Here is a 25807-nt window from a genome sequence, read left to right as displayed (position 1 = left end):
AAGCACTTAACTACCAGCAAGGCACTGCTCCAAGCGCATTACGTGAACTAATTTGTTCATTACAACAACCCTATGAGACAGGTAATCTTGGTTTCCCATTCTATAGATGTGGAAACTAAGCCACAGAGCAGCGATGTAATTTTCCTGAGACCACAAAGTTAGGATGTGGCAGATGAGTGTGGGAATGAAAGAAGGGAGGAAGGAAGGAAGACCCAGAGAGTCCTCCTTATCAATAAATGTGGGCACAATTTTTCACTGTTTACTGGGCCAAAAACTCTGATGAGCTTCATGATATCTAGAAGCCCTCGGGCATACAGGACAAAGGCTCAGTTTCCTCCAGAGTTGCAAGTGTAGTTACGTGGCCATCCACGAAGGCAGCAATTCTCCAACTTCAGGGAGTCCTGGACAGCTTGTTACAAGTGGACTAGCTCACCCCCAGAGTTTCTAAGTCTCGAGGGCCGGGCGGAGCTGGAATGTCTGTATTCCTAGCCAGTGCTATGTCACGTAGGTGTTGTTGGTCCAAAGACTCTGCTGGGAAAACCACTGCTCTAACAGAAAGGTGAGATGATGCCTTTACTAGGCCCCTGGTAGCTCTGGAATTCTATGCTTGACTCCACATCCACATGCTGGCCACATCGCAAGTCCGCGGACACCTGCGGTCTGCAGAGGCCCCGCAGGCCGAACAGCAGGCAGTCCCAGGGAACTGGATTCTAGCTGCAGGGCTTGGTAAGCGAGGTGAAGGGGGACTGCCCTCTCCTCTTCACAGCTATGGGGAGGCCAAGTGGCCAGCAGGTCCCTCTCCCTGGCTCTTCTGGTCTCCCGGCCACTCTCCAGGATTCTCAGGCTCTAGACCCCTTCCACCACTCCCCTCCCCGCCGCCCGACCCTTCATCCATCTTAGCTCGCTTCCCTGGCACTTCTTTCTCCTCTTAAAGAAGAGAGGCTGGGAGCCTCCTGAGTGGGTGAGTCCAGCGGTCAGATGGTCCTTCTTACCCAAGGTGACCTCCTCTTGGTCCTCGGGTGCTTTGCCTCCCACCCAGTCTGATCCCCTCACTGATCTTGCGGTTTGTCCAGAGGCTGCTAATGATAGTGGGATGCACAACAGTGGAGGGTGGGGGCGGGCAGGGGGGCTGTTCCCTGTGAGTCACCCCTGCAGTGACTCTGTCTGCTCCCCTGGGCTGGGACTGGGGGAACAGGGCTTGGGGGGGGCTCCGTGTCCAGGGATCGGCCCTGAGATATTTCAGACGTGAGGGCACTCTTTGGAAGGAAGATAAAGCAGGCGCCGGGAGCACTACTTCCACAGCTTTTCAACCCTCCTGCGAGAGAACCCGATGCTCCAAGTCACATGCCCAAGGACAGCTCCCTGGAGCTCATCAGCTTGTAGGCTGAGACCTGAACGACTGCCCCCGTCCCCAGCAAGCATCTGTCAGTGACGGAAAGCTTTCTCTCCGAGCTGGCGAATGTGGGCTTCTCCAGCTCGGACCCGGGTGCTGGGATCTGCGCGACAGCCGACAAGACCAAAGCCAGGGATGTCAGTGGTATTTTTACATTCACGGACACATGAATATCATGTTCTTCACTCATGCAGGAGGCTGTTCCGTGGTGATCAGAGAGAAGCATGGGCCCACTGGCCTCTAATGAAGTCAACAAACTCCCCCTCCTCCTCTTGCCTCAGTGGGTAGCAATGGGGCTGCTGAACTGTTTCCAGATGTTGCGTTCAGGCGGAATCCGATTTGCGCTGGCTCATGCTTTTAGCTCAGGCTGAAGCACCATTTGATGGGGAACATGCGAGGGGGGAGGGGAGGGATGTGAAGGAGTGAAAGACAGAGGTGGTTGCCTTTGTGTGTGATGGGAAAATGACACTGTCAGTAGTACCCCCGGGGTTTAGTGTGGGGTCCTGGATGGTGTCCTGTACTAAGACGTGTCAAGGTTGGAATCCCCACCCCTAAAGTGGCCTGAAAGATTGTCACTGGCCTCTCTGGGCTACAGTGACTCTATCTGTAGTATGGAAAGAGTAATTTGGTAATTGTCTAACAGAAGGATCTAGTAAAGATGTGCCCTAGGGATTCCTTTTACATCTCTGTTCCCAGCCTCGGTCATGAAAAACCTTGCCCCGCAGGATTTAATCTCGCTTTAGGGTGGAAGTATGCCTAATCTGCCAAAAACAGAGCTCACCCCTTCTCTTCACAAATTTCTGCGATCATTCTAAATTATCATTGTATAAACTCACAGTGAGGGAACGATGCCTCATACCTTATAGGCATGAGGCATAAGAAAGAAATTCTTCTTTCTGGGACCCGGGGTTGTGTCTCTCACGACACACAGCCCAGAGCAGGAGCCTGAGAGACATTGCTGACTGATGAGCAGCTGTTCTAAATACAACTTTATAAATTTTCCTCTCCTGGAGATTATTAACATTCCTATTATTGCTGTCATTATTTTCCAGAATGGTTCCTCACCACTGAGAACACATAAGAAACAGGGAGGTGGCACCAAACGGCACTTACTCCACACGTCGGGCTGAGGCAGGGCACTGCCTGAACCACCCCACCCCCCAGATCCTGGCAGCTTGAAGTGGGAGGCTGAGAGGCTCCGGGTGTTTCCCTTGGGTCTCGCTTGGCCATCTGGCCCCCATACCCAGGGTGCACCAGGGATACCCCCCACACCGCCTCCAGCCCAGAGCCCCCTACCAGTAGTCCTCCGTGCTTCCTCCTCTGCTGTAGACGGGGCCCTCCAGCTCCCTGGGGGTTGGGAAGATGTTCTCATGCTGGATGATGGTGGTTTTGATCAGCTCGTTCACGTGGGCTTGGCAGGACACCTGGTCGTGGCCCTCGGGCACTGACATCAGTGAGGGCCCGAAGCAGATGGCGAGGTTGTAGGGGTCCATCATGTTCTCTTCACTGAACTGTGATAAACTGGAGGAGAAGGGAAAGGGGCAAGTTGGAAAGCACTCGCATGAATGCCCAGAGAACACAATCAGGGGAGGCACTGCCAAGAGCAAGAGCAGAAGTTCCACAAACTGCCACCTGCTTTTCTGGGCATGGGAGCCCTTCTAGAAAGTCCGCAGGGAGAAGACGGTGACCGGTCATTCAGGAGCCACCTCCTAGCGGGCCTCACCCCTCCTCTCTCACCAGCTCCTCTTTCAAATTCTACTTGCCAGCTCACCACCACCCTCGCTCCACACCTTCTCAGCCAGCTCTCCCTGCCTTGAGAACACACCACTCCGTAGAGCGGGGACAACTCCCACACACCAACCCACTAAGCTGCCAGAGCAGATGGAGACCCTCAGGCTGCCCTCATAATGACACGGTCAGAAGACGCAGGCGTCGTGCGCTGTGTACCTTCCTGCAGAGCAAAATCATCAAATTACTAGGGATCTTCCATTCTGAGCTCTAGACTTATTAAAAAAATTCGCCAACCGATTAGCTTTTGTATTCCATTAAGCAAGTGAATTTCTTTCTGGAAGCTAATGTAATTGTTTTTCATTTCCATAATATCCTCTACTATTACAATCAGGATTTATTCCGGAAAAGGTCAGCATGATGCTCAGTGTCTGCTCAGGCCTCCTCTGGATGCAGTCTGACTTCGTTATTGGCTATTTCGCTGGGCAACTGGCCCTTCCCAGGCAGCAGCTGCTCTGGCCACACCTCCAACCTTGGCCAAGGACCCGAGCCCTTCAGTGAGCTGCTGGGCCTCACTGGCCCCCACTGGTCTCTGTTCACCCAGGTGGAAGGCTTGACCAGCTCCATACGTGCACCCCCAGCCCCCAGCCCCAGGTTGTAGAGCTGTGAGCTCTGCTAAGGAGTTCTACCTCCTCCATGGGCCTCAGCAGGTGGTCCCCAGCACCTGATTCTGACAGATCTGAGGAGAACCCAAAGCCTTCTGATGCTGAACCAGAGGCCCGAGGCCCCGCTGCCTTCATCTGCATGGGTGTTGTTCAGAACTGGACAGAGTTCATTTCTAGCGGATCCCGCCCCCCAGATTCCAATTACCAAGCTGGCCTCTCTCTAACCCAGTGGTTCTCTCCTCTACTGCAGATTTGCATATATCCCCTGTCCACCTTGCAGAAGCAATACCATGGATGCAAATAGCTGTTCTGGGGAGAAAATGGTCGCGGTTGAGAGTCACTCCTCTCCAGGACCTAGTCAAATGCAGGGAGGCCAGCCATGGGTGAGGTTATGGGTCTCAGGGGTGGGGCTGCTTCACAGAAGATCTGAAAGTTTGAATTGCATAAGCCTCCCCCCTGCTCCTGAGTTAAAAGAGAGCCGAGATTCAGAAAAGATGGGGAGAAATTTCCAAGTCTACTTCTTGGTCAAACAAACACTGGAGACAAGAGAGATAATTAACTCGGTAACCTCAGCAGGGACCAGGAGGAGGAAGGCCCTGTCTCTTTAGTGCGATCTGATGACATTCGCAAACATGGAAGAAAACCAGTCATTTCTGAGAAGCCTGGCCGTTAGAGGGAAACAAAGTCTAGCCCTGAGAGTCCCAGTCGAAGGCCCGTAAGAGATGAGCAGCCTGGCCAAGCCTCCTAAGGGAAGGGCTGTTTGATTCACAGGCAGCTGCAACGACCAGGGGCTTGAGGGGGACACATCTTCGTGGACTGAAGTCTCATGGGCCAGTTCCATTTCTTACTCCCATTAAAATATACACCAAGGTCCTCTCTTCCAATCTACAATGGGAACACCTAGACTGAGGGGTTAGAGCCATGGTTCTCAACTATTTGGGGGTCACAGCCTCCTTCAAGAATTTGACAAAAACCAGAGATCCTCTCCCCCAAAAATTCATACATGTACACATACAAATGCATGTCATTTCATATGCAATATAACGGTGCTAATAATCCTTGAAGGCCCTCAAGTCTGTGCCCAGTATAAGAATTTAAATACTGGATTTTTATTTTTTTTATTTATTTTTTTTATTTTTATTTTTTTAAAGATTTTATTTATTTATTTGACAGAGAGAAATCACAAGTAGATGGAGAGGCAGGCAGAGAGAGAGAGAAGGAAGCAGGCTCCCTGCCGAGCAGAGAGCCCGATGCGGGACTCGATCCCAGGACCCTGAGATCATGACCTGAGCCGAAGGCAGCGGCTTAACCCACTGAGCCAGCCAGGCGCCCTGGATTTTTATTTTTAAAGAAATACTTACAATGGAAAACACTGGTAACAGGTCCCTCTTTTAAAATTTTTTTTGGTAACAACTTGTATAATACCATCTCTTCTCAGAACTGGGCTAGATTTCTAGAACTTCTATCCATAATATTAGTAAATTCTTCTAATTGGTTCAAACTCATCTTCCGTGCGTCTTAACAAGGTTCAGGATAGGGACTGGGAACACAGGCTTTGGGGAGGGATGAGAAAATCAGGATTGAGGTGGGGAACTTGTTTTTATGATGCACTTCTCTGGACTTTTTACCCTTTAATGATGCACATTTGTCCCTTTGATTAAATTTAAAAAAGAAAAACAAAACATCCCCCAAATTTTAGAGTCAATGAGACCTGGTTTTGAGTCCTGGTCCCATCATGTACGAGTTCCAGGAGAGTATTCTGATTTCTAAATCTCTTCCTAAGTTCCCCTCCTTAGCGGGGCTGTTTTAAAGCTTGAATGCGGGGGGCACCTGGGTGGCTCAGTGGGTTAAAGCCTCTGCCTTTGGCTCAGGTCATGATCCCAGGGTCCTGGGATTGAGCCCCACATCAGGCTCTCTGCTCAGCAGGGAGCCTGCTTCCCCCTCTCTCTCTGCCTGCCTCTCTGCCTACTTGTGATCTCTGTCTGTGTCAAATAAGTAAATAAGATCTTAAAAAAAAAAAAAGCTTGAATGGGCTGTCACACGCAGAGCACTGAGCCCCGTGCCTTGCACACAGGTGGTGCTCCATCCCTATTTTCTGTAATTATAATATCCAAATTGCTTCTTGATACAGGACCCTCGATTCTAGTCAGGGAATGGGAAGCAGGGCTGTCAACATTTGCCAGCAATTGATTTATAGAGGGCTAGCCATCTTCCTTTCCCGACAGACATCATCAAACTGAGGACTCTAGATCCCAAAATCGAAACCTTAAATCCTCAGGGAGAACACCAAGCTTCGGACAGACTGTTTTAAATATGTGACATTTCACTTAAAAACCTTCAGCTTCACTGGCCCCAGGGGTTTGATTTGGCAACAACCAACAGACTATGGGTAAGATATTAAAGCATCGGATTTCATTTTAGGTTTGAAAGGGATGAAGAGAAATTGTATTATTCACCATGGCCCCAGGCAAGTCATGGGGCTGAGAATCCATCAGGCCTTTAAAAGCTTTTCCAACAGAAGACACTACAACTTCCCTCCCCAAATCCATGATTTAACAGCGTTCCCCGACGTCCCCAAAAGGCTAAGAGGTAAGAAGTCCGGTGTAATTCTGGCTGATGTTTCCTGATGGTCCTTCAAAGGCATCTTGTCACTTGTCTTGTCATTCTCTCACCTCCGATGCCAAGCGTCGGCTTCCTCGTGCTCCCCGCATCTACTAAGGGACTTGCCTCTATGCCCTCATGTCCCGCCTTCCTTCCCCTGCAGTGAACTCCATCCTCTCTCTCCAGCAAGAGTATCAGTCCAGCAACTGCACCATCAGTTTTCCTCTCCACTGGGCCATTCCCACCAGCATACAAACATGCAGGAATACTGGCCCCATGAAAAAGAATCCCCTCTAAACCCCATGTCCAGACCACATTACTGACCCATTTTCTTAGAAAACTTTCTGGGACTTATCTGTACCTGTTGTCTGTGATTCTCCGATTCATCCCCACCCCTTCTGCTATGGACTGAATTGTGTCCCCCCTCCCCAGACTCCTGTGATGAAACCCTACCCACCCCCCTCCCATGGGACTGTATTTGGAGAAAGGATCTTTAAGGAGATAATGAAGGTTCAATGAGATCCTAAGGGAGAGGGCTGAAGCCAAGAGGACTGCTGTCCTTCTAGGAAGAGGCAAAGACCCCAGAGTTCTCCCTCCGTGCACAGAGGAGAGCCACAGGGGGAGGCAGAGGGAAGACTGCCACTTACAAGCCAAGGTACTGCCCCTGCCGGCACCTTAATCTTGGATTTCTAGACTCCCGAACCACGAGAAAATGAATTTCTGTTGTTGAAGTCACCTAGTCACTTTGCTACGGCAGCCTGAGCAGACACATGGGCCGACTCTCTTGCCCTTCCCCAACTTTATTGTGGTAAAATCTACATACCACAAAATCGACCATTTTCACCATTTTAAAGTGTCTAATTCAGTGCCATTTAGCATATTCACAATGTTGTGCAACCATCACCACCATTTAGTTCCAGGACACTTTCATCACAAGAAAGGAAACCCCATGTCCATTGGCAGTCATGCCCCACCCCCACCATCCTCCCCTCCCCCAAGTTCCTGGCTCCACGGATCTGCTGTCACTGCTGATTTGCCTGTTCCGGACACAGCAGATGAATGGACCTTGGCCCCACACAGGCTTCTGTGTCTGGCTTTTTTCCTCCAGGAGGATGTTTTCCAGGTGCATCCACGCTGCAGCATGCCACTGTAGGGCCAGACAGGTAGGTCGGCTGTAGGGACCTACCACAGTGATTTAGCCATCAGCGGCAGCCCTTCTCTCCCGACCTGACACCATCCGGGTCTGGCCCCTTCCACTCCATCAGGGCAACACTCCTTAGGGTCACCAGTGCTCTCCCCACTGCTAACCCGTTTCTGAGTCCTTTCCTCAGCAGGCCTGCCATCCCCTTTACCTCTGGTTTCACTCCCTCTTCCTCTACATGGCTACTGGGACACCATTCTCTCTAGGTCCTCCACCGAGCTCAGCCTGCGGAGCCCAGCCGTCCCTTGGGCGCCTCCAACCTCGTCTGGCTCCTCCTCTGTCGTCCAGTGTGACAGATGGCATCTCCAACCTCCCAGTTCCTCATGCCAGACCCATGGCAGTCACCCTGAACACCCTCACACGCCCAGCACCACCTCCAAACCATGTCCTGAGCCCTCTCCATCCCCGGGGCCACCTTCCTCTGGCTCCTCCCACTTCACTCATTACAGCCGAGCCGACTTTCTGGAAGCACAGAGCTTAAGAACGGAAGCAAGTCTCAATCCATCTGGAAACGGCTCGGCCTTGCCTTACAGAGACAACATGCAACATCCCGCCCCTCTGCACTCCTCTCACGGTCTCCTGCTGACCACTGTCTCTTAAAGAGCAAACTTTTGCCCTGTCCCCTGCACTCGCCAGTTCCCTGACCTGCTTCCTTTTCTCTAGAGCGCTCTTCCTCTGATACAGGGTATGTGTACTCAAGCGCTTGCTCTGTCTTCTTCCATAGAACATGAACCCCAAAGGGATCCCATGGGACACCTGGACTGTTCGGTGCACTCTTAGGTGCTTAACACCGAGAACAGGGCCTGGCCCACAGTGGATGCTTAATAAATATGTGTTAAATAAGGGAACAGATAAGCCCACGAGCAGCTGTGGGCACTCCAAGACACCCTAACCACAACTTTACTTGTCCATCTGCGTGTGGAAGCCAAAACGCTCCTTGTGAAAGTCAGAAGAACTGCCCAGAATCCTTCCAAACAGGGAGGCACCTGGAGATTGGTGAGATTTTGAGGAAGATTCAGCTTTTCTGGAGACACGGGGGCACCTTAATAGGGCGAAAAGCACCTGCGGTTCACTCTCTCATTCAGATGAAAAAGAGGACCTGAGCCTTTGAGGGCCTACAGCAGTGTTTCTCGGACTTTCATGAGCATGAGACTCAGCAGGGGACCTGGTTAAAACACAGATTCGGATTCACTGGTCTTTGAGCGGGAAGGGCTGAGACGCGGCATTTTTAACCATCTCCCAAATGATGGTCCGTGGACCTCACCTGACCAAAACGAGCCTAAAAGACTCTATTGTTTGACATCTGAAGAAAGCAGGTTTCAAAAGGCAAAAAAACAGAGTCGGCTGCAGTGAGGGGGAGCTAAGGACACTGTTGGGGCCAAAAAGTCCTGGGCAGCACACGGGCTGTGGTAGGCAGCCTCTAAATGACCCCCATGATCCCTGCCTACCGGTTTTCACACCCTGCTGTAATGTTCTCCCTCTGAAGTGTGGACTAGATGTAGTGACTCACTTCTGCTGAATGGAAAATGGCAGAAGGCATGGGACGTCACTTCTGAGATTAGGTCACCAAGGACTATGCTTTCTGTCTTGGGTGTTCTCTCATTCACGTGCTTGGAAGGAAGGCAGCTGCCACGGAGTGAACAGCTCTGTGGTGAGGCCTGCAAGGTAAAGCACTGACGAAGGCCTCTGGCCAACAGTCAGCCAGCAAGGAAGGTCCTCGGTCCAACAACCTGCGAGGAACTGAATCCCGCCAACACCACACAAGTGGGCTTGGAAAGCGGATGCCCCCCCAGTGGAGCCATTCGGAGACGATGGCCCTGCCCCCACACCCTCACGGCAGTCTCAAGGAAGCTAGAGCCAGAGGCCCCCCTGTGACATTGCACCTACACTAGGGATTCCTGACCCCCAGAAACTGCTTTTTGGTTTAAGTTGCTAAGTTTTAGGGTAATTTGTTACACGTAGATGCTAGTAAAGATAATGTTAATGATTAACAAGGCCTGCTGGACAGGCCCAGGTTCATTCAGTGGGCCGGGCACTCCAGAAGACACTAGCTACATACACGTATGGAACCAGGACAAGTCCGCACAGCGCTGCTGCACGTGTAAGGAGTCCCACACACATTTACACACATACTAGTTTTCTGGCTCCTTGAGATTGAGGAGGTGTACAACCTGAGAGAAAGACTGTAGTCAGAAGTGAAGTACACACACCCCAGGACGCAGAACAACAAAGGAGAGCGGTCCTGAAGTCGGGGCCCAGCAGAGTCTCCCTCAGGAGCTCCCTGTCAACAGTCGCCACATCTGTTGATAAGAGTACACTTCTGAGCCACCATCTTTCCCTAGAGGTGGTATTCTCTAGCACCTGTGTCCTGAATTCCATCCTTTATTTTAGGAAACACTGTGGTTATGAATGCTGTACCTTTCCCACGAAATACTTTGATGAGCATATACACCTTTTTGTAACCAGACAAAAAAGGAAAACAAAAGAAAAGTAATGGTTACACTGGTGTAATTCCCATGCTTCCCACAACAGTGGCCACCACGTCCACCTCTGCCAGAGGCTCCCTCTCTCGCTCCCCCTGTCCCGCGAGCTCCCTGCCACCTTTACGCAGCAGGAAGACGCAGGGAGGAGAGTGAGGCCATGGTGCTTCCGCACGCAGCTGCCCTGGGACCTGTCTGCCCCCCACCTCTTCACACTCCCACTCTGGGGGGCCAGACCAGGCTCCTTTGGTGTGGGCAGGTGTCTGTCAATGAGGGGAGACAAGAACTGGTGGTCCCGAGGGGCTGACTGGCTCAAGAGTCAGTACGGGGTTTCCATTTCCGGCAGCCTTCGAGGCATGGCATGTGAACACTGTCTGTGGGTCCGTGAGGGCTGCTGAGTGTGGGCGGCAGCGGTGTTGAGTCAGGGCTCGGCTAAGGGAAGGCGCAGACATGGCCACGTGGAGGAGGCAGGCTGCAGCCAGGCTGAAGGACGGCGTGGGTGCCCCGACAAGGCCCCTGGCAGGGCTGCTAGCCTAGACCCTCAGAAGGCCGGGCTGACTGTGAACAGTAGGCAAGCCCTGCTCATGAGATGGCCACTAAGTTTGTTCTCCTCGGAAGCAAAGGCCAAACTGACCAGGAAGATGAAGAAATTTTGTTTTCTCTTTTGACAGACTCATGGATCTAGAGAACTGTCTCTCCATGAGAGGAAAGCCCAGGAAGCAAAAGTGAAGACGAAGGGCAAGGTATGGGGAGTCGGGGGGCCGGCCTCCCCCCGCAGCAGCCCTGACTCCACACGGAACGGCCTCCTTGCAGAAGGCGAGGACATCAGTGACAGGTTTAACGGGGATTTCAAGAGAAGCTAGAAACGGAGGTATTTTAAGTAAAATTTCCTAATATTTAAATGTTTCGATGTTTTTAAGACACAGCAGACTGAAAGGAAACACCTCCAGGGCCTTACCTGGCTTTGCTGTTGCCTACATACAGCCTGTGCTCCAGGCTGTTGAGGGAGCAACATGAAGACAGAGGTGCCCATGGGGCAAACACCACATGTCCTTGCTGTCCTGTGGGGACCCAACGCCCACCCTCGGCAAGGACACTGCTCGCACAGGAAGCCATGCCCCATCCAAGCCCAGGACCCCTCTGGTCTTCAGACCTTTTTTCTAGCTAGGCTCACTCCCTGGGTAACCAGCTAAAACATCAGTACATGGTCACTCCAGACTCGTATCTCTACTCTGGGTTTCTTCCGAGTGTCAGATTCCTATGTCCCACTGCCCAGTCAGAAATTCCGCTTGGAGGCCTGACAGGCACCTCAGATGAACATGGCCACATGGGTGCCTTGTCTCGATTCTGTTCTCCACACCTCGTCAGTGCTGTGCTCAAACCCAACCCACTTCATCACCCTCCCTCATGACTCACCCCCCATCCCCCTGTTGAAGCCCCTAGTGCCTGTGGCTGAGACCTCACGTTAAACCTCTGCATAGGGGCCCCTGCTTCTCCTCACAGTCCTGGATGGTAACTTCTCCTCAAAGTTGTTGGGCTTAAAGCATATATACAGATCAGATCTTATCACTCTCCTGCTTAAAAGATTCCAGTGGCTTCCCAAATCCAAACCCATTATGACCATGACTCTTGGGCCTTGACAGCCTTCAACACCCTTTGTGGCTCCTTCAGTGACTCCATTTGGGCTGCTGCTCTCACGCAGTCTCCTCAGAGAGGCCTCTGCTGACCTCCCCTCTACAGCGGCTCTCCCTCTCCCCTCCACCCCCATTCCGACCCTCCCACACTCTATCTCTGTACTTACGCTTCTTTATTCTTCATCTAAGCACCCTTTCCCGTCTGACATATCTGTTATCTGTCTGTCTCCTGGCTGGAATGTGAGTTTAATGGTATCAGGGCTCTTGTCTCTTGTTTTGCAATGTACTCGCACAGCCTACAACTGTGCCCCGCACATAGTCGGTGCCCCCACAGACATGCACGGGGCCGGGGGAACTGACACAGCTCTACAGGTAAGCTTCGGGGTCCGAAGCCCAGGCCTGATCCCATTGTTCACTGGGAAGTCTACTCACTGATTGAGGAAGGCAAAGAGGTATCTCATGATAATCAGAGTGGTTTTGGGCAGGACCAGGAGAACTTTCCGGATGTGCAGAGCTCTCTCCTGCAGGTTGTCCATTGCTGAAAGAAGACAGCCATGCATTATTGTCCATCGCAACTGAGATCCCTCGGAGTAACGGCGTGAGGGCCGGGACCACCAGCAGGTGCTGCAGAGACAGCAGCCACATCCACGCAGCACTGGTGTGCCATGTAGGGAGTTCCAACCCTGTGGCTCCTTGGGGCAGGATTGCTGCCACAGGGCACCTGCTGGGCTCCAGACGCGTCCTGATGCAGGACTGAAGGGCTATGCTCCCTGGGCTCAGAAGGGGTTGGGGATATTCCCCAAGCACCTGCTGCTCTCTTATTAAAGCAACCACAGACAAGGAACTGTCCCCAAATCGCTATGACCGCAGACTTGACCTCCAGCCTTGGAGGATCGACGTGCATGCAGAGGGAGACAGGCTGTATAGCTCCTGTCCCGCCCACTCTACATATACATCATCTCACCTTCTGGACAGGTCTGGCTTATCTACCCCCTCTCTGATCTGCAGGGTAGTTGGGCAGAAAGTGGTCAGAGGCCAGAGAAGGCAGATCCCTGTATAAATCATGATATCTGGGGAAGAAGACCCAAGGTTTCCTGTTTTTTGTGCTATGCACAGACCAGTTACAGGTGAGACCCTAGGCTGGTGGCCTCCATCACGGCCAGCCTCCCCACTAGGGGGCTACGTGGATACTGTTATTTTCTAAGAATGCCTTTCTGTGAAAAAGAAGTGGAAAGCAGTAGATCAGGAGCACATCTCAAGGCGAGAACTAGACAGCCAGGGTATCTTGAATGGTCTTGGTAGCCCCAGTCCACAGAAGACATCTAAGCTCAGTCCTAGAACAAGATGTGAAGACAGGAGGGGTGCCTATATTTAATAGGCACCGAACTGATTTCCACTAGAGTTCCACAGAGAGTGGCTCGACAAATACAACAAGAGAGCTTACTGAATGCCCTGGCACCTTTCTCTCTTACAACAGCAGAGTGGGACAATGCTCAGGGCAGACACTGAGGCCAGCTGGAGACTTGGGGGCTATGAAGACCCTGGTGTATCCGGGAAGAAGACTATTTCCCCCATTTCAAAGTCACTGCCTTCTCCAACCTCAGGAGCCATCATTCCAAGGGGGTCTACTTCCAGGATGACCTGATATTAATCTAAATTTCCATGCATTGTTTTCCATGGAAAACAAGAGAGAGGACGTTTCAGGATAACCAGCTAAAATACATGGCTAAGCATAGTTTTTCAAGCCCCAGATTTGAGAGTAAGAGGCAGGAGCCCATAAGGATAAAGAATGAAGTAGATGGTTGTAGTAAAGGATGAAGCAGAGACGAGATCTCTTTCTAGGAAAACATCCTACTGCGACATTTAATGTACAGAGGGCTCTTGTTCCTAAAAGAACACATATTACCACATCTAGCAGGTAAGGCACATTACGTTTAAAGCAACAAGCAGGGGCACCTGGGTGGCTCAGTTGGTTCAGGGTCTGACTCTGGATTTTGGCTCTGGTCATGATCTCAGGGTTGTAGGGTGTGGAGCCTGCTTACGATTCTCTCTCCTCCTCTGTCCTACCCCCTCCACTTAAAAATCAATCTTATAGGGGCGCCTGGGCGGCTCAGTGGGTTAAAGCCTCTGCCTTCAGCTCAGGTCATGATCCCAGAGTCCTGGGATCGAGCCCCGCAGCGGGCTCTCTGCTCAGCAGGGAGCCTGCTTCCCCCGCCTCGCACCCCCCTGCCTGCCTCTCTGCCTGCTTGTGATCTCTGTCTGTCAGATAAATAAATTTTAAAAAAAAATCAATCTTATAAAAGATTCATTCGAACCTTAATTTTTATAAAAGAAATAAAGCAACAAAGCAGAAACGATTTCCCCTTTATATCATAAAAAGCATAGGCACTAATGCATGAGCTCCCAATAGCTGAAAAGCACTGTATCTCATATATGAATAGAAATATATTTTACTAAAGAAAAATAAAGCCCAGCAAGGCAAGGAGTTTAAGGCGAATCAGAAAGAAAAAGCCAGGGGTTCTGACTTGTGGTCCTAGACTCTCACAGAAAAGCCATCTTTCTTCCCTCCCGCCAGGGGTGCAGGACAGAGGACGAGGAGGAGAAACTTCACAGAGAAAAAGGAAAAAGAAAAAATATTATTGAGAAGCTTACGGGGAAAAAAAGACCCCACGGACATTTCTTATCTGTCGTGACAAGGTGTCCTGGCCGAAGCCTGGCTGAGGTTGGGATGTACTTACTGACACAAGCCATCAGGTCGTGGAAGATGTCCTTGGGGAAGAGAGGGTGTTCTAGGCCCCGGAAGTAAAGCTTCAGGACGCCAGCAATAGAGTCCATGTCGTGGTCATTCTGGTCTCCAGCCAGGGGGTCCTCTCCTGAGGATAAGCAGCCCCCCCAAAAAAGGAAAGAGAGAGTGAGAGAGGTAAAAACACATAGGACAAAGCAGAAGTGGTGGGGAAGGGGTGACCTGTCCCAGTCCTCAAATCAGAGTCCATCAGCTCTCTGCCCAGCACGGTGGCCATAAGTAGGGCAGACCAGAGACTAGATAAAGTCAAGACTACTTAGACCCAGGGGCCCCACGGCTAGAGGAGGGCACAAGGGTCCACTAGGATAAATTCGCTTCTGCTAGACCAGCTCAGCGATATTCCGTAGGGGCCGGAATGGGCCACTGCAACCGGCCCTCTCACAAGAATCACGAAGCCGGGTTGGGACTGAGCCTCTGGGGGAGGAAAATGGGGCCAAGGAGGCTCACCCCCCTGACTGGCCCTCACTCCTCCTGGCCCGCAACAAAGGACACCTACTTACAGGAGAACAATCACGCTGGAGCTCCCTATGGAAAATTTCATATCAGATGTAATTAGATTTAATGATAGGACCAACCTCAAATTGAAACTATATATATCCATTACAGTGACGGAAATTGCCAAAGCTTGCCCATTACCTTAATAGCCCACAAGATAATAAATGGGCTACGATGAACAGGCGCATTAGCCTTGATATTAACTGCCACCGAGGGTTCTGGATGAAGCCATAAACCGCCCAGTATCCTAGTTAACTTCTTGGGTCTCGGCAGATCATCCGCAGGACAGAGGTAGGATGAATGGGGATGAGGAGGACTTGGGGAGGACTGTCTACAAGGGAGAAGGCGTCAGGAGTAAGAGTGGCTTGCTAGCCTCTGGGTACCTCTTAGCCGGGAATGGGCGCAGCCACTAGCCCCGGAGGCTGGCACACATCTGGTCTGATCTCCAAGCCTGTTTCCTTACCTCTCTCAAAGGCGTTTTTGATGTCATTCACTTCCACCTGGGATCCCGACACCCGGAAAATTCCTTCATGCTGTAGTCCTGGAAAGACAAGGAAAAGTGATCAAGGAGAAGAAGAAACCAAGTCACAAGCACAGCTCCAAGCTTCGCTGAATGTCTATGTCCTCCAGCCAGTGTACAGGTAAGCACCCGTCTTCTTCAGGCCGAAGGAGAAAGCACGTGCAGGGCTGCTGGAGAAGTCACCAGAACGGACAGGAGGTATAAGAAAGCACTGAGTCAGAGGCTTAAGGGGAAAGAGGTCTTCTGATTCCGAGGAAGATTAGGAAGCTGGTTCCTTCCCCTGCCTTTGCCTCTCTGTTCCCATCTATAAAGTGACGGAGTGACCCCTGGCACCTGGTCACCCAGGGCTGGGAACGGGAAGTAGGGGCATAGCAGGCCGGCCATCAGATACCATCGGAGGAGTCCCGGGTCTGAGACCGGGATCTGAGTGATTGCTCTGGCTTTTCGAATACCGTTTGGCTCTTTCCAGGGCACACTGTTTTGAACCCTTAGGAAAGAGAGAGAACAGGAAAAGGCAAGTGATCAGAAGACAGTAAAGGAAAAGTGCCAGTCACTGGTCCTTGACTGCGGCCTCCATCCCAAATGTGCCCGGACATGATAATGGGCGGGAAAACCTAGTCCCTTTGGGTTTTGTTAAAGTACAAACAATCATAAAAATACAATGCATGTGCAGTCACTGCCACTAAGAAATGCTTTCATAGAAATAAATCCATTGGTTCTCACAACAGCTGCTAAGGGAGGGGTCACCAGCACATCCATCTCCCAGGTAAAGGAAGTGATGGGTGCTGACCAGCCTTAGGTTATAGAGGTGACAAGAACAAGAGCCAGGAGGTCAGCCCATGCCTTCTGTTTGCAATCATGTACTCACTCCTCGACACCAGACTTGTGGGGCCTGCCAGAGGCAAAGTACAGAGAGGGCAGGAACCTGCTTGTTAGTCTGAACACGGATATGGCTCACAACCCCATATGGGGAGCCGCAGAGGTAGCAGGAGATCCAGGAAACATGCTGTTGGCCCAGGGGTCAGACTGAACTAGCATCTGTAGCCACATAGGGCTTGCCAGCCTTTCTCAGGATCCCTGTGTCCCCGTCTTGGGCATCTTGTCCAAGTTCCTATGTAATGGCGTGATTCATCCAAGTTCCTGTATAATGGCGTGATTCATCAAAAACTTTGACCTATCAGGGAAATCTCAAACAAATTACTTTTTAAGAAAATAGAACTGCCCACTGTCTTCGGGCTATCTATTTTAAAAAAATAGAACTGCCCACTGTCTCGGTAAGGAGGTGACTGGATTCTCAAAGGTCTAATGGAGAAGGTAAATCACGCAGACAGGGACTACAATCTTGAATCCAATTGAAGCAATATTAAGAAGCAAGCAGGGGGAATTTAATTACCTGGCTTGTAACAGGACTTAAGTTGTCTGCTCCTCTAAGGGAATCTCCAGAATATTCCTCAGAGAATGGCAGGCAACGTTAAAACCCCATTAGTACCAATGTAATAATACCGTATTAGTTACCAATGGGATGTAACAGCCAAATAATGTCATTTAAACACAGAACGCAAACAGCAAGTGTTCTGACAGAAACAGTCACGTGCCCTGTTACTTGTCAAAAACACAGCAGAGTCTAAGGAAATGTCATCTCAGGGACCAGCCTACTCAGTGTCCTTGGGGAAGCCAACAGTTTGCTGAGAAAGGATCACATCAGTCCTTCAGAGTAGATTAGACCATTAACGAAAAGCCACCTTGGCCCACAGACCCAGGATGGGAAGCGAACAGAGAAGAGCTAACTGGAAGTCAGGCAGCAGGCTCAAGACACACTGAGAGCCCCTCGGGCTGGCGCTTCCCATTTCTCTTCGAGAACCTACGCTTTACAAGGATCATGATATTCTTGCTCAGCAGACAGAATTTTTTTTTTTAAAGATTTTATTTATTTATTTATTTGAGAGAGAGGTCACAAGTAGGCAGAGCAGGCAGAGAGAGAGGGGGAAGCAGGCTCCCCGCCAAGCAGAGAGCCTCATGCAGGGTTCGATCCCAGGATACTGAGATCATGACCTGAGCCGAAGGCAGAGGCTTTAACCCACTGAGCGACCCAGGTGCCCCTCAGCAGACAGAATCTTTAGTGTCTAATCTAATGACTCTGAGAGTAGGAGACTGATAAACGGTTGGGTTCCAGAAGTAAAGGGGAAAAGTGGGGCCATTTTATTAGAACGCAGGGAAGGCCCCACATGACTAACCCAACACATTGCGAAGTTTTGGATCTGCTCTCCGTGTATGTTACCATAAAACAAAAAACCAGTCAGATGCAGCTAAGTTACTCGGAGGTGGCACGAAACCTTCCCTTCTGCCCTTGCCCCGGCTGTTGCCCTAGGTGCTCTCGGACACAACTCCTGAAATGGTTGTTCTAATACCGCCTCGCGGGACTTGGCTCCCTTCCGCACAAGCGAGGCGGGGTCTTCCCCTCCTACTGCAGCCTGTCATTCCCTGCAGCCCTCTAGGTCACCCCGACCCACCACCTACAGCTGAGCCTCAGCTTTCCTGTCTCTATAATGGGAACAGTAACATCTACCTCTCAGGGAACACGAAGAGTAACGATGGACACATTCCAGCCACCGGTGGGTCACAGATCCTTTTGGAACCGAGTTATGGAACCTATCTCCACTGAATGCATGTGTACAACAATTTTTAACCCTGACTTATAGGGATTTCAGGAATCCCCTGAGTCCCTATTTGGGGGGAAAATTCAATTTAGCTGAATAAAGGTTTTTGAACACCTACTATGTATGAGGGCTTTTTTTTTTTTTTTTAAATTGACAATATGTTTATCTATTTGTTCAGTCTAGACTACACATAAGATGGCTTCAGAATTGATAGCACATATCCTTGTGATAAAAAATCTGTTTACAGGAGCACCTGGGTGTCTCAGTGGGTTAAAGCCTCTGCCTTTGGCTCAGGTCATGATCCCAGGGTCCTGGGATCAAGCCCCACATCGGGCTCTCTGCTCAGCAAGGAGCCTGCTTCCCCCATAACCCCCCGCCTGCCTTTCTGCCTTCTTGTGATCTCTGTCAAATAAATAAAAATCTTAAAAAAAAAAATTTTTTTTAATCCGCTTATAGCTCTTTTTGTCTTTAGACTTACAGCAGAGTATCACAACACTGCTTTCAAAAAAGTTACTTCGATTCCTTGCTTCCTCCTCTCCTCAGTGTGGCTATGCTAGTCATTTGTTCTGTCGTTGAGTTTATTTGTTAGTCTTTGTTTTCCACCTGGGGTTTCACCCACATCCTTGTTTTATTTATCTGTGTATCTATGTCTCAAATACGGGAAACACGAATGCAGTTCTAAACGTCACAATTACACAAAAAACAATGTCCAGAGAAATGCCACTTCCCTCCCACTCCCACCGCCCCCCCTCCTTAGCACCCCATCTTGCACCCGTGTCCTGTGCAGGAACAATCCAGTATTCGTTTTCAGACTCATCCTTCCTGCATTTCTTCTTGCCAAAGTGAGAAGACACATGTGCATTCTTTCATCTTCTTCTTTCTTTCTACATAAAAGGTAGCATGCTCTCGATATTCTTTCCCACTTTGCTGTTTTTTTTTTTTTTTTGGCTTGATAACATGTTCCGGAAATCCCTCCACATAATTTCATGGAGATCATGCTCATTATTTTTTCCTAACTGCCTCGTATTCAGGTAGAGTCGAGCTGATGTAACCACTCTTCTGTGTGATGGTACTGAGGTTGTTCTTTATATTTTCTACAAATGAGTTGCAACAAATCACCTTGAGCATATGGATCTTTATAGTGTCGGAGGTCCATCTTCAGAGTAAATTCCTACAAGGACTGCTGGATCAGAAGATAAATGCATCTGTAGTTCTGTTAGGTATCGCCAGATTCCCCTCTGGAAGGGTTGTACTAGTCTGTAGCTCCACCAGCATTGTGGAAACACACCTGTTTCCCCAGAGCCACACCACGGAAATGTCCCCGCATGCACCACGCATGTGCAGGGCAGAGACGGGAACGTTGGAGCCATAGGATCTGGAAGTGTCCCCTCCTGGGCTCCTCCAGAGCTACCCTTTTGGGCCTGGCCACAGTTATGTTGTGTCTTCCCTGGGAAGCTGCAGCCACCTCTTTCCTCCCATGGCCTTGTCTCCATCCAGCAGCTTTTTTTTTTTTAGAGATTTTATTTATTTATTTGACAGAGAGAGATCACAAGTAGGCAGAGAGGCAGGCAGAGACAGAGAGGGATGCAGGCTCCCTGCTGAGCAGAGAGCCTGTTGCAGGACTCGATCCCAGGACCCTGAGATCATGACCTGAGCTGAAGGCAGAGGTTTAACCCACTGAGCCACCCAGGCGCCCCAGCAGCTCTTTTTAAAGAGCTCTCTTTGTTCAGAATTCTCCAGGAGCTTCCCACCTCACTCAGAATAAAATCTGAACACCTCCCTTAGATGAGGAAGCCCAAGGAGTCTGGCCTCTGGCTTGGTCTGCTGCCCCTCCCCCTCTCCTCTCTCTGCTCTGGCCTCCTGGGCCTCCTGCATTTGCCAAGGATCTCTGCACTTGATGTTCCCTCTCTCTGAAATACCACGTGGCTCACTTCCTCACTTTTCTTCAGGACTCTACTCCAATGTCACCCTCCAAGGTGACCTTAGGGCCTTTCCCTGACCAACCCACCTAGACCATGTCCCCTGTCCATTCTCTGGCTCTTTGCCTGGTTTTTCTTCGGGACACTCACCATCACCAGACACACAGTACATTACTGTGTTTATTTATTAGCTAACCAGCTGATCATCTATTTATCTGGCCTTCAGTAGAATATAAGGTTCACAGAGGCAGAAACTTTTTCTTGGCACACAATGAGCAATCTCTTTCTCTCTATAAATTTGCTGGATGACCGAAGAGACCGCACAGCAGAAAGAACAGGAGTTCAGACTCTCTTCTTCTTATTGTCCTTAAGACACAAATAATTTTTCCTCCCCAGTACTCAGGAGGACTTATCTTTGCCAATTGCCTGATCATTAATCATTACTATCTTGTAAAATTTCTTATACTGCCATTCTGAATGGCTACTGCTTATCTCTTTTTATTTAGCTCTCCCACTGAGTATTTATTTTCTCCCAACTGCATCATAAGACCAAACAGACACAGAAACAGTGCACAATCCCTGTTTTTTGTTTTCCCGTTTCACAATGCACAGCGCCCAGCACTGATCAGGGGCTTGATAAATATTTGTTGACTGTTGATATATGATGCTGTTACTTCAGGCGAATAGGGACAAGATGAAAAAAATTGTAGCTGATTAGAATGAGATAAGCTGTAAGCGTGCTAAAATAATTACTATTCCAAAAATGAACCCAAGCGATGTGTCAGCCTACTGGGAGGAAGGGAGAGAAAATGTCTGCCCCTGCACAGACTCCAAGGATCATCTCTGTACCTCTCTAGCTGCAAGAAGGTTCATTCTGTCCCTTTTCCTATAACGAGATAAGACGGCAACCAAAAACAATTTCTGATGTCCAGTTCCTAGAAATCTTCATGCTGCTTGCTCAGATATCTGTGCCTCCTACACGCTCTTGACAATTAGAAGCTTGATTCTCTGGCGGTTCCTCTCCATCGCTAGATTATGTGCCAGCAGCCTGAGAGCTGGTGAAGAATGGAGTTTATGAGAGCCCGCTTCATGTAGGAGCAGAGAGTGTGATCCAAGCTTAGGCAGAGGACGAGCCAGGCCCCAAAGACTCTCATCTGTTGGTCACAACTCGAAGACCAACCACTCCTCACTAAGCCCCAGTTGATGTTGTATCCAGTGAGATCAAACCAGAACAAAACCCAAATGTTATTAGGAATTGGTGCAACATCACGAAAGTAGTAGTTCTCAGAACAGTCTAATGCAGTGTGACATAAGGACTCAGGCTGTGTGGTGGGAGACGGACACACGTAAAGATGGTGAGTAATGGTGAAACCACCATCACATCCTACCGGCTGTACTCACATCACGGTCGTAATTTAAAAGTCACTCTTGGGCTAGAAAAGGGAGTGTGGTAAGTGGCTGAGGCAGCTGGGGTCAAAACATGTGAAGCCTTTCTCTCAATGTCTAGTTGTGGCCATTCTGAGGTAACAAACATTATGTGAACCAATAAGACTTTTATTCCGTTTCTGAGCATGTCAGGATGAAGAGCCGATCACTATTCTTACTCTGCAAAGAATTCCTGGAAGTTCTTCCCCACTCTGCACAAATATGGACAAGACTGTAATCCTGCTTACCGTGTCTGCTGATAAACCGGATACAGCTTTCTACCACCAGAGGAATTGCCTGGCTGGAATCCTGAAAAGCCAAAGAGAAACATAACCTCAGAATCTTTAAACAGCACAGCCAGAAAAAAATGGGCCAGACCGTGCAGGACTCGTCTCGACTGCTCAGCGGCCAGTCCTCAAAGAAGCGTCTGGTCTGTCCTCCAAGTTCCAAAGCACGTCCACGGCCACCCCCTTGGAATGCCACATGGATGCCGTAAACTCAGCACATCCTAAATGCGGCTGATCACCTTTCATCCCTAATCAGCTTCCCACCCTCAGCCACCCAAAATCCATCAATCAGTATGTCCTGTCAAGTTTGCCTCCTAAATACCGCTCAAGTCCACTTCCTTCTCTCCATCTCTACTGCCAGCAATCCGGTCCGTAGAGCAGAATCTCAATTCCCACCCTCGCCGTTCTCCCGACCACATTATCCTTCCTTCCCGTGGCGGCTAGGTTATCTCTGAAAGCGCGCACAACCCACTGCGCACTTTCTAGGCTAACTTCTCTCAAAGACTTCCCATTAGTGTCTTTACACAGCCCTGCGTGTCTAGGGTCCTGCCTTTGCCTCCAGCTTCATCCCCTTCTGCTCTTCCTCTAGTCCCTCTGTTTCAGCCACACCGACTTTCTTTCCATTCCTTAGATCAGTTCTTTGTCCATGGCTTTGCATGAGCTGCTCCTGCTTCCAGAATGCTCTCCTCACCCTGGGATCCCACCCCTCAGGGTCTCAGTGCAAGTATCACTTTCTTAGGAATGCTTTGCTAGACTTCCCAGATGAGATCAGGGCCCCTGTCTACAGGATCTCAGCACCTTGTGCTTGGCTCTCACTACCCTGGTGGTGACTTAATAGTGTGAGTATAAATATCTTGTTTGCATTTGCCACCGCTATAGCTCACGCTTCACAGGGCAGATCCCGTCAATTCTTGGCTCTCCACGACTGGCCATGATATTCTCACAAGGTAGGTGCTAATTACTATCAGTTGAGGATAGCACAATGAACCAAGGGGCACATCAGAAATGGGGTTTACAAGGTGGCTGGGTGGCTCAGTGGGTTAAGCCTCTGCCTTCGGCTCAGGTCATGATCTCGGGGTCCTGGGATGGAGCCCCATATCGGGCTCTCTGCTCAGCGGGGAGCCTGCTTCCCCCACTCTCTCTGCCTGCCTCTCTGCCTACTTGTCATCTCTCTCACTGTCAAATAAATAAATAAAATCTTTGAAAAAAAGAAAAAGAAAAAAAGAAATGGGGTTTACTTGGCATAAAAGGTAAAAAGAAAAAAACCCAATTCTTAGAAACTGTGGGAACTAATTGGTACTAAACTAAGAAGCAGGCCTCCCAGATATCAACCTTTGCTCTGCCATTTTCCTACATGTCCCTGCCACTTAATTAACTTCTTTTTTTTTTTTTTTAAGATTTTACTTATTTATTTATTTGACAGAGAGAGAGACAGAGATCACAAGTAGGCAGAGAAGCAGAGAGAGAAGAAGGCTCTGCACTGAGCAGAGAGCCTGATGCGGGGCTCGATCCCAGGACCCCGAGATCATGACCTGAGCCGAAGGCAGCGGCTTAACCCACGGAGCCACCCAGGCGCCCCCTTACTCAACTTCTTTGGGCCTCAATTTGATGTCTGCCAGCTGGGGAGGGATGGGTGGTGAGGAGAGTAGTATTTCCTACTGGCACATGAACCTTAGTGCTTACCATTTACAGAGGAATTTATAGAGGTGGTGGGCGATATACTAGGGGCTTTAGATGGATCAGTCCTGGTAACAGTCGCATCGGGTGTGTATTGTTACTCTCATTGGACAAAAGAGGAGATGAAGGCTTAGCAAGGTGAAACAGCTGCTTATAGTGACACAGGCGGTAAGTGGCAGGGCCAGGATCAAACACAGGCAGTCTCCCTCTGAAATTGCACATCTCGCTGTTACCTAGCCTACACCCCTACACACTGTCAAGTGTGTATACCCAGCCTGCATCCCTGGAGCTCAGCAAACACTACCCAATATGCATGCCAAGCCATTACTAAAAACCAGCAGGGTTTTATAATACAGCTAAACACAAAACAATTCAGCTAAGGGGAAGAAAAACATTAAAAAAAAGGGCCCTAAACCTAGCTAAAAAGGGCTGTAGAAGTTCAGGACAGGGCCACCTAGCTGATTCAATTGGTGGAGAATGCGCCTCTTGATCTTGGGGTTTGGGTTCAAGCTCCACGTTGGATATAGAGATTACTTAAAAGGAATAAAATCTTAGTTTTATTTTTTATTATTATTTTAGAGGGAGTGGGGAGAGAGAGAGGGAAAGAGAGGGAGAGAGAATATTAAGCATGCTTCACACCAAGCCAGAGTCCAGAGTAAAACACTTAATTGACTGAGCCACCCAGGTGCCCCCCAAGCAAAACAAAATCTTAAAAAAAATAAAAAAATAAAAAGATTAGGACAGAGACTGGTTTTTAAGTGGTATGGGTCCTGTGGCTTCTGCCCCTTTCACAGGTTTGCTTACATCCTCAAGTTTCCAGCTGTGGCCCTGGGGTTTGGCCAAGATCAGGGAAGGAGCTGGATTTCATGAAGAAATTAGGCTGCCGAAAGCGTGTTGTGGCCTCTTACTCCCAGGCTTACTGGGATTGCTGCCAAAGGAAGGTGTGAGGATGCCGAGGTACAGCAAGGCTCAGGAAGGTCTCAGGGGCCCAAATGCTCATCGTCATGACCCCCTAACCCATCTGCCTCCTCCAGTTTTCCCATCATAGCAGCTGGTATCTTGTTGCCACCCCTGACTTCCACCAGTCAGTCCAGGGCGATCTGAGAGGAAGAATCTTCGTCAGCCCTTCCATACTCTGATGAAGAAACTGGGTTCCACCATTAAAAATCAATCAACCCATCAATCAATCTCCTTTTAGAGGTCTTTTTATGTTTACCAACACTGTTATTACATTTTTCTTTTCTTTTTTTTTAAAGAGTTTATTTATTTATTTGAGACAGAAAGAGAGCAGGAGCTGAGCAGAGAAGCAGAGGGAGAGGGAAAAGCAGACTCCCCACTGAGCAGGGAGCCCGATGTGGAACTTGATCCCAGGACCGAGCCCAAGGCAGACGCTTAACTGACTGCACCACCCAGGTGTCCCATTATTGCAGTTTTCACTTCTAAAGAGTAGTCAGAGTGATCATGAGGTTAGTGATATGAGGGTTTGTAGAGGTTTTCTGGCCCCAGCTTTGTATTTAGAGACCCAGAGGAGGTAGGTTGGGAAGCTCATGGGTTACTGGTTTCAGCAAGTTATGGGACTGCCCAGTGCTGCCTAGACTTGCAGGAAATGGAGCAGTGACAGCCAAGGGAAGCAGCACTGCAGAGAGCAAGACACAAGCCTGCCTGTCCGTGGTTACCAGCGGTACGTCGCAAGTAGCCCAGAGGGTCAATCGGTGGCAGCTAAGAGTGGGCTAGAGACCGGCCCCACCACACAACATTATTTTTCTAGTCTCCACTGCTCCAGTGGAGCCCAAGACAGAGTCTAGTGGGAGCAAAAACTGGACAATGTCATGAAGGCCTCAGACCCTCCTACTGCCCACCCCCTCCTTGTAATACTTCTGAGCTCTGACTGAATTCGTTTCCCCAGGATGTGCCCGTGTGCTCCCATGGGGCCCCGAAGACCCTCCCTTCACCCCTGATTCTGCACACCACGGATTCCGCCCCCAGCAGCGTCGTGTGTGCTCTCTTCCTGGGTCTGTCTCTCCCCTTCCTCCTCTCTCCTTCTCTTCTCCAATGTTAGAATCTAATGTTTAATTCTTCAGTTTGCGATATATGTGGTGGTATAATCCTGGGCTGGAAGGGGCCTTTAAGGACAGTTGGGCCAAATCTCCATTGGACCAGATTAAGGGTCATTTCAACCAAAGGCAGAGGGAGAAAGGTAGCAGGCATCCCTTGGAAAACAGTAAAGCAGTCCTGTGATTTGTAGGAGAGAACAATCAGGAATGTGGCCAGATGGTTCCTAAATAAGCTATGGTTTGGCATAATTTCTCCTGAGGTTGAGAG

General features: G+C 49.8%; 1 protein-coding gene across 9 annotated transcripts in view; it reads right to left on the bottom strand.

The window, feature by feature from the left end:
* SRGAP2 (SLIT-ROBO Rho GTPase activating protein 2) overlaps window positions 1–25807 on the bottom strand; it is a 231027-nt gene that overhangs the window by 14605 nt on the left and 190615 nt on the right. For all 9 annotated transcript variants that reach the window (XM_059413278.1, XM_059413277.1, XM_059413276.1 and 6 more), the window contains exons 14-18: window positions 21770–21830; window positions 15464–15541; window positions 14441–14575; window positions 12135–12240; window positions 2690–2914 (exon numbers count right to left, since the gene is read on the bottom strand). In XM_059413278.1, coding sequence (XP_059269261.1) covers window positions 2690–2914; window positions 12135–12240; window positions 14441–14575; window positions 15464–15541; window positions 21770–21830 — 605 coding nt within the window. The remainder of the gene's footprint in view (window positions 1–2689; window positions 2915–12134; window positions 12241–14440; window positions 14576–15463; window positions 15542–21769; window positions 21831–25807) is intronic.

This window comes from Mustela nigripes, chromosome 10 (genome assembly GCF_022355385.1).
Source record: "Mustela nigripes isolate SB6536 chromosome 10, MUSNIG.SB6536, whole genome shotgun sequence".
Classification (NCBI taxonomy): domain Eukaryota; kingdom Metazoa; phylum Chordata; class Mammalia; order Carnivora; family Mustelidae; genus Mustela; species Mustela nigripes.
The sequence above is the reverse complement of the archived record's forward strand: the minus strand, read 5'-3'. Positions and strand labels throughout refer to the sequence as shown.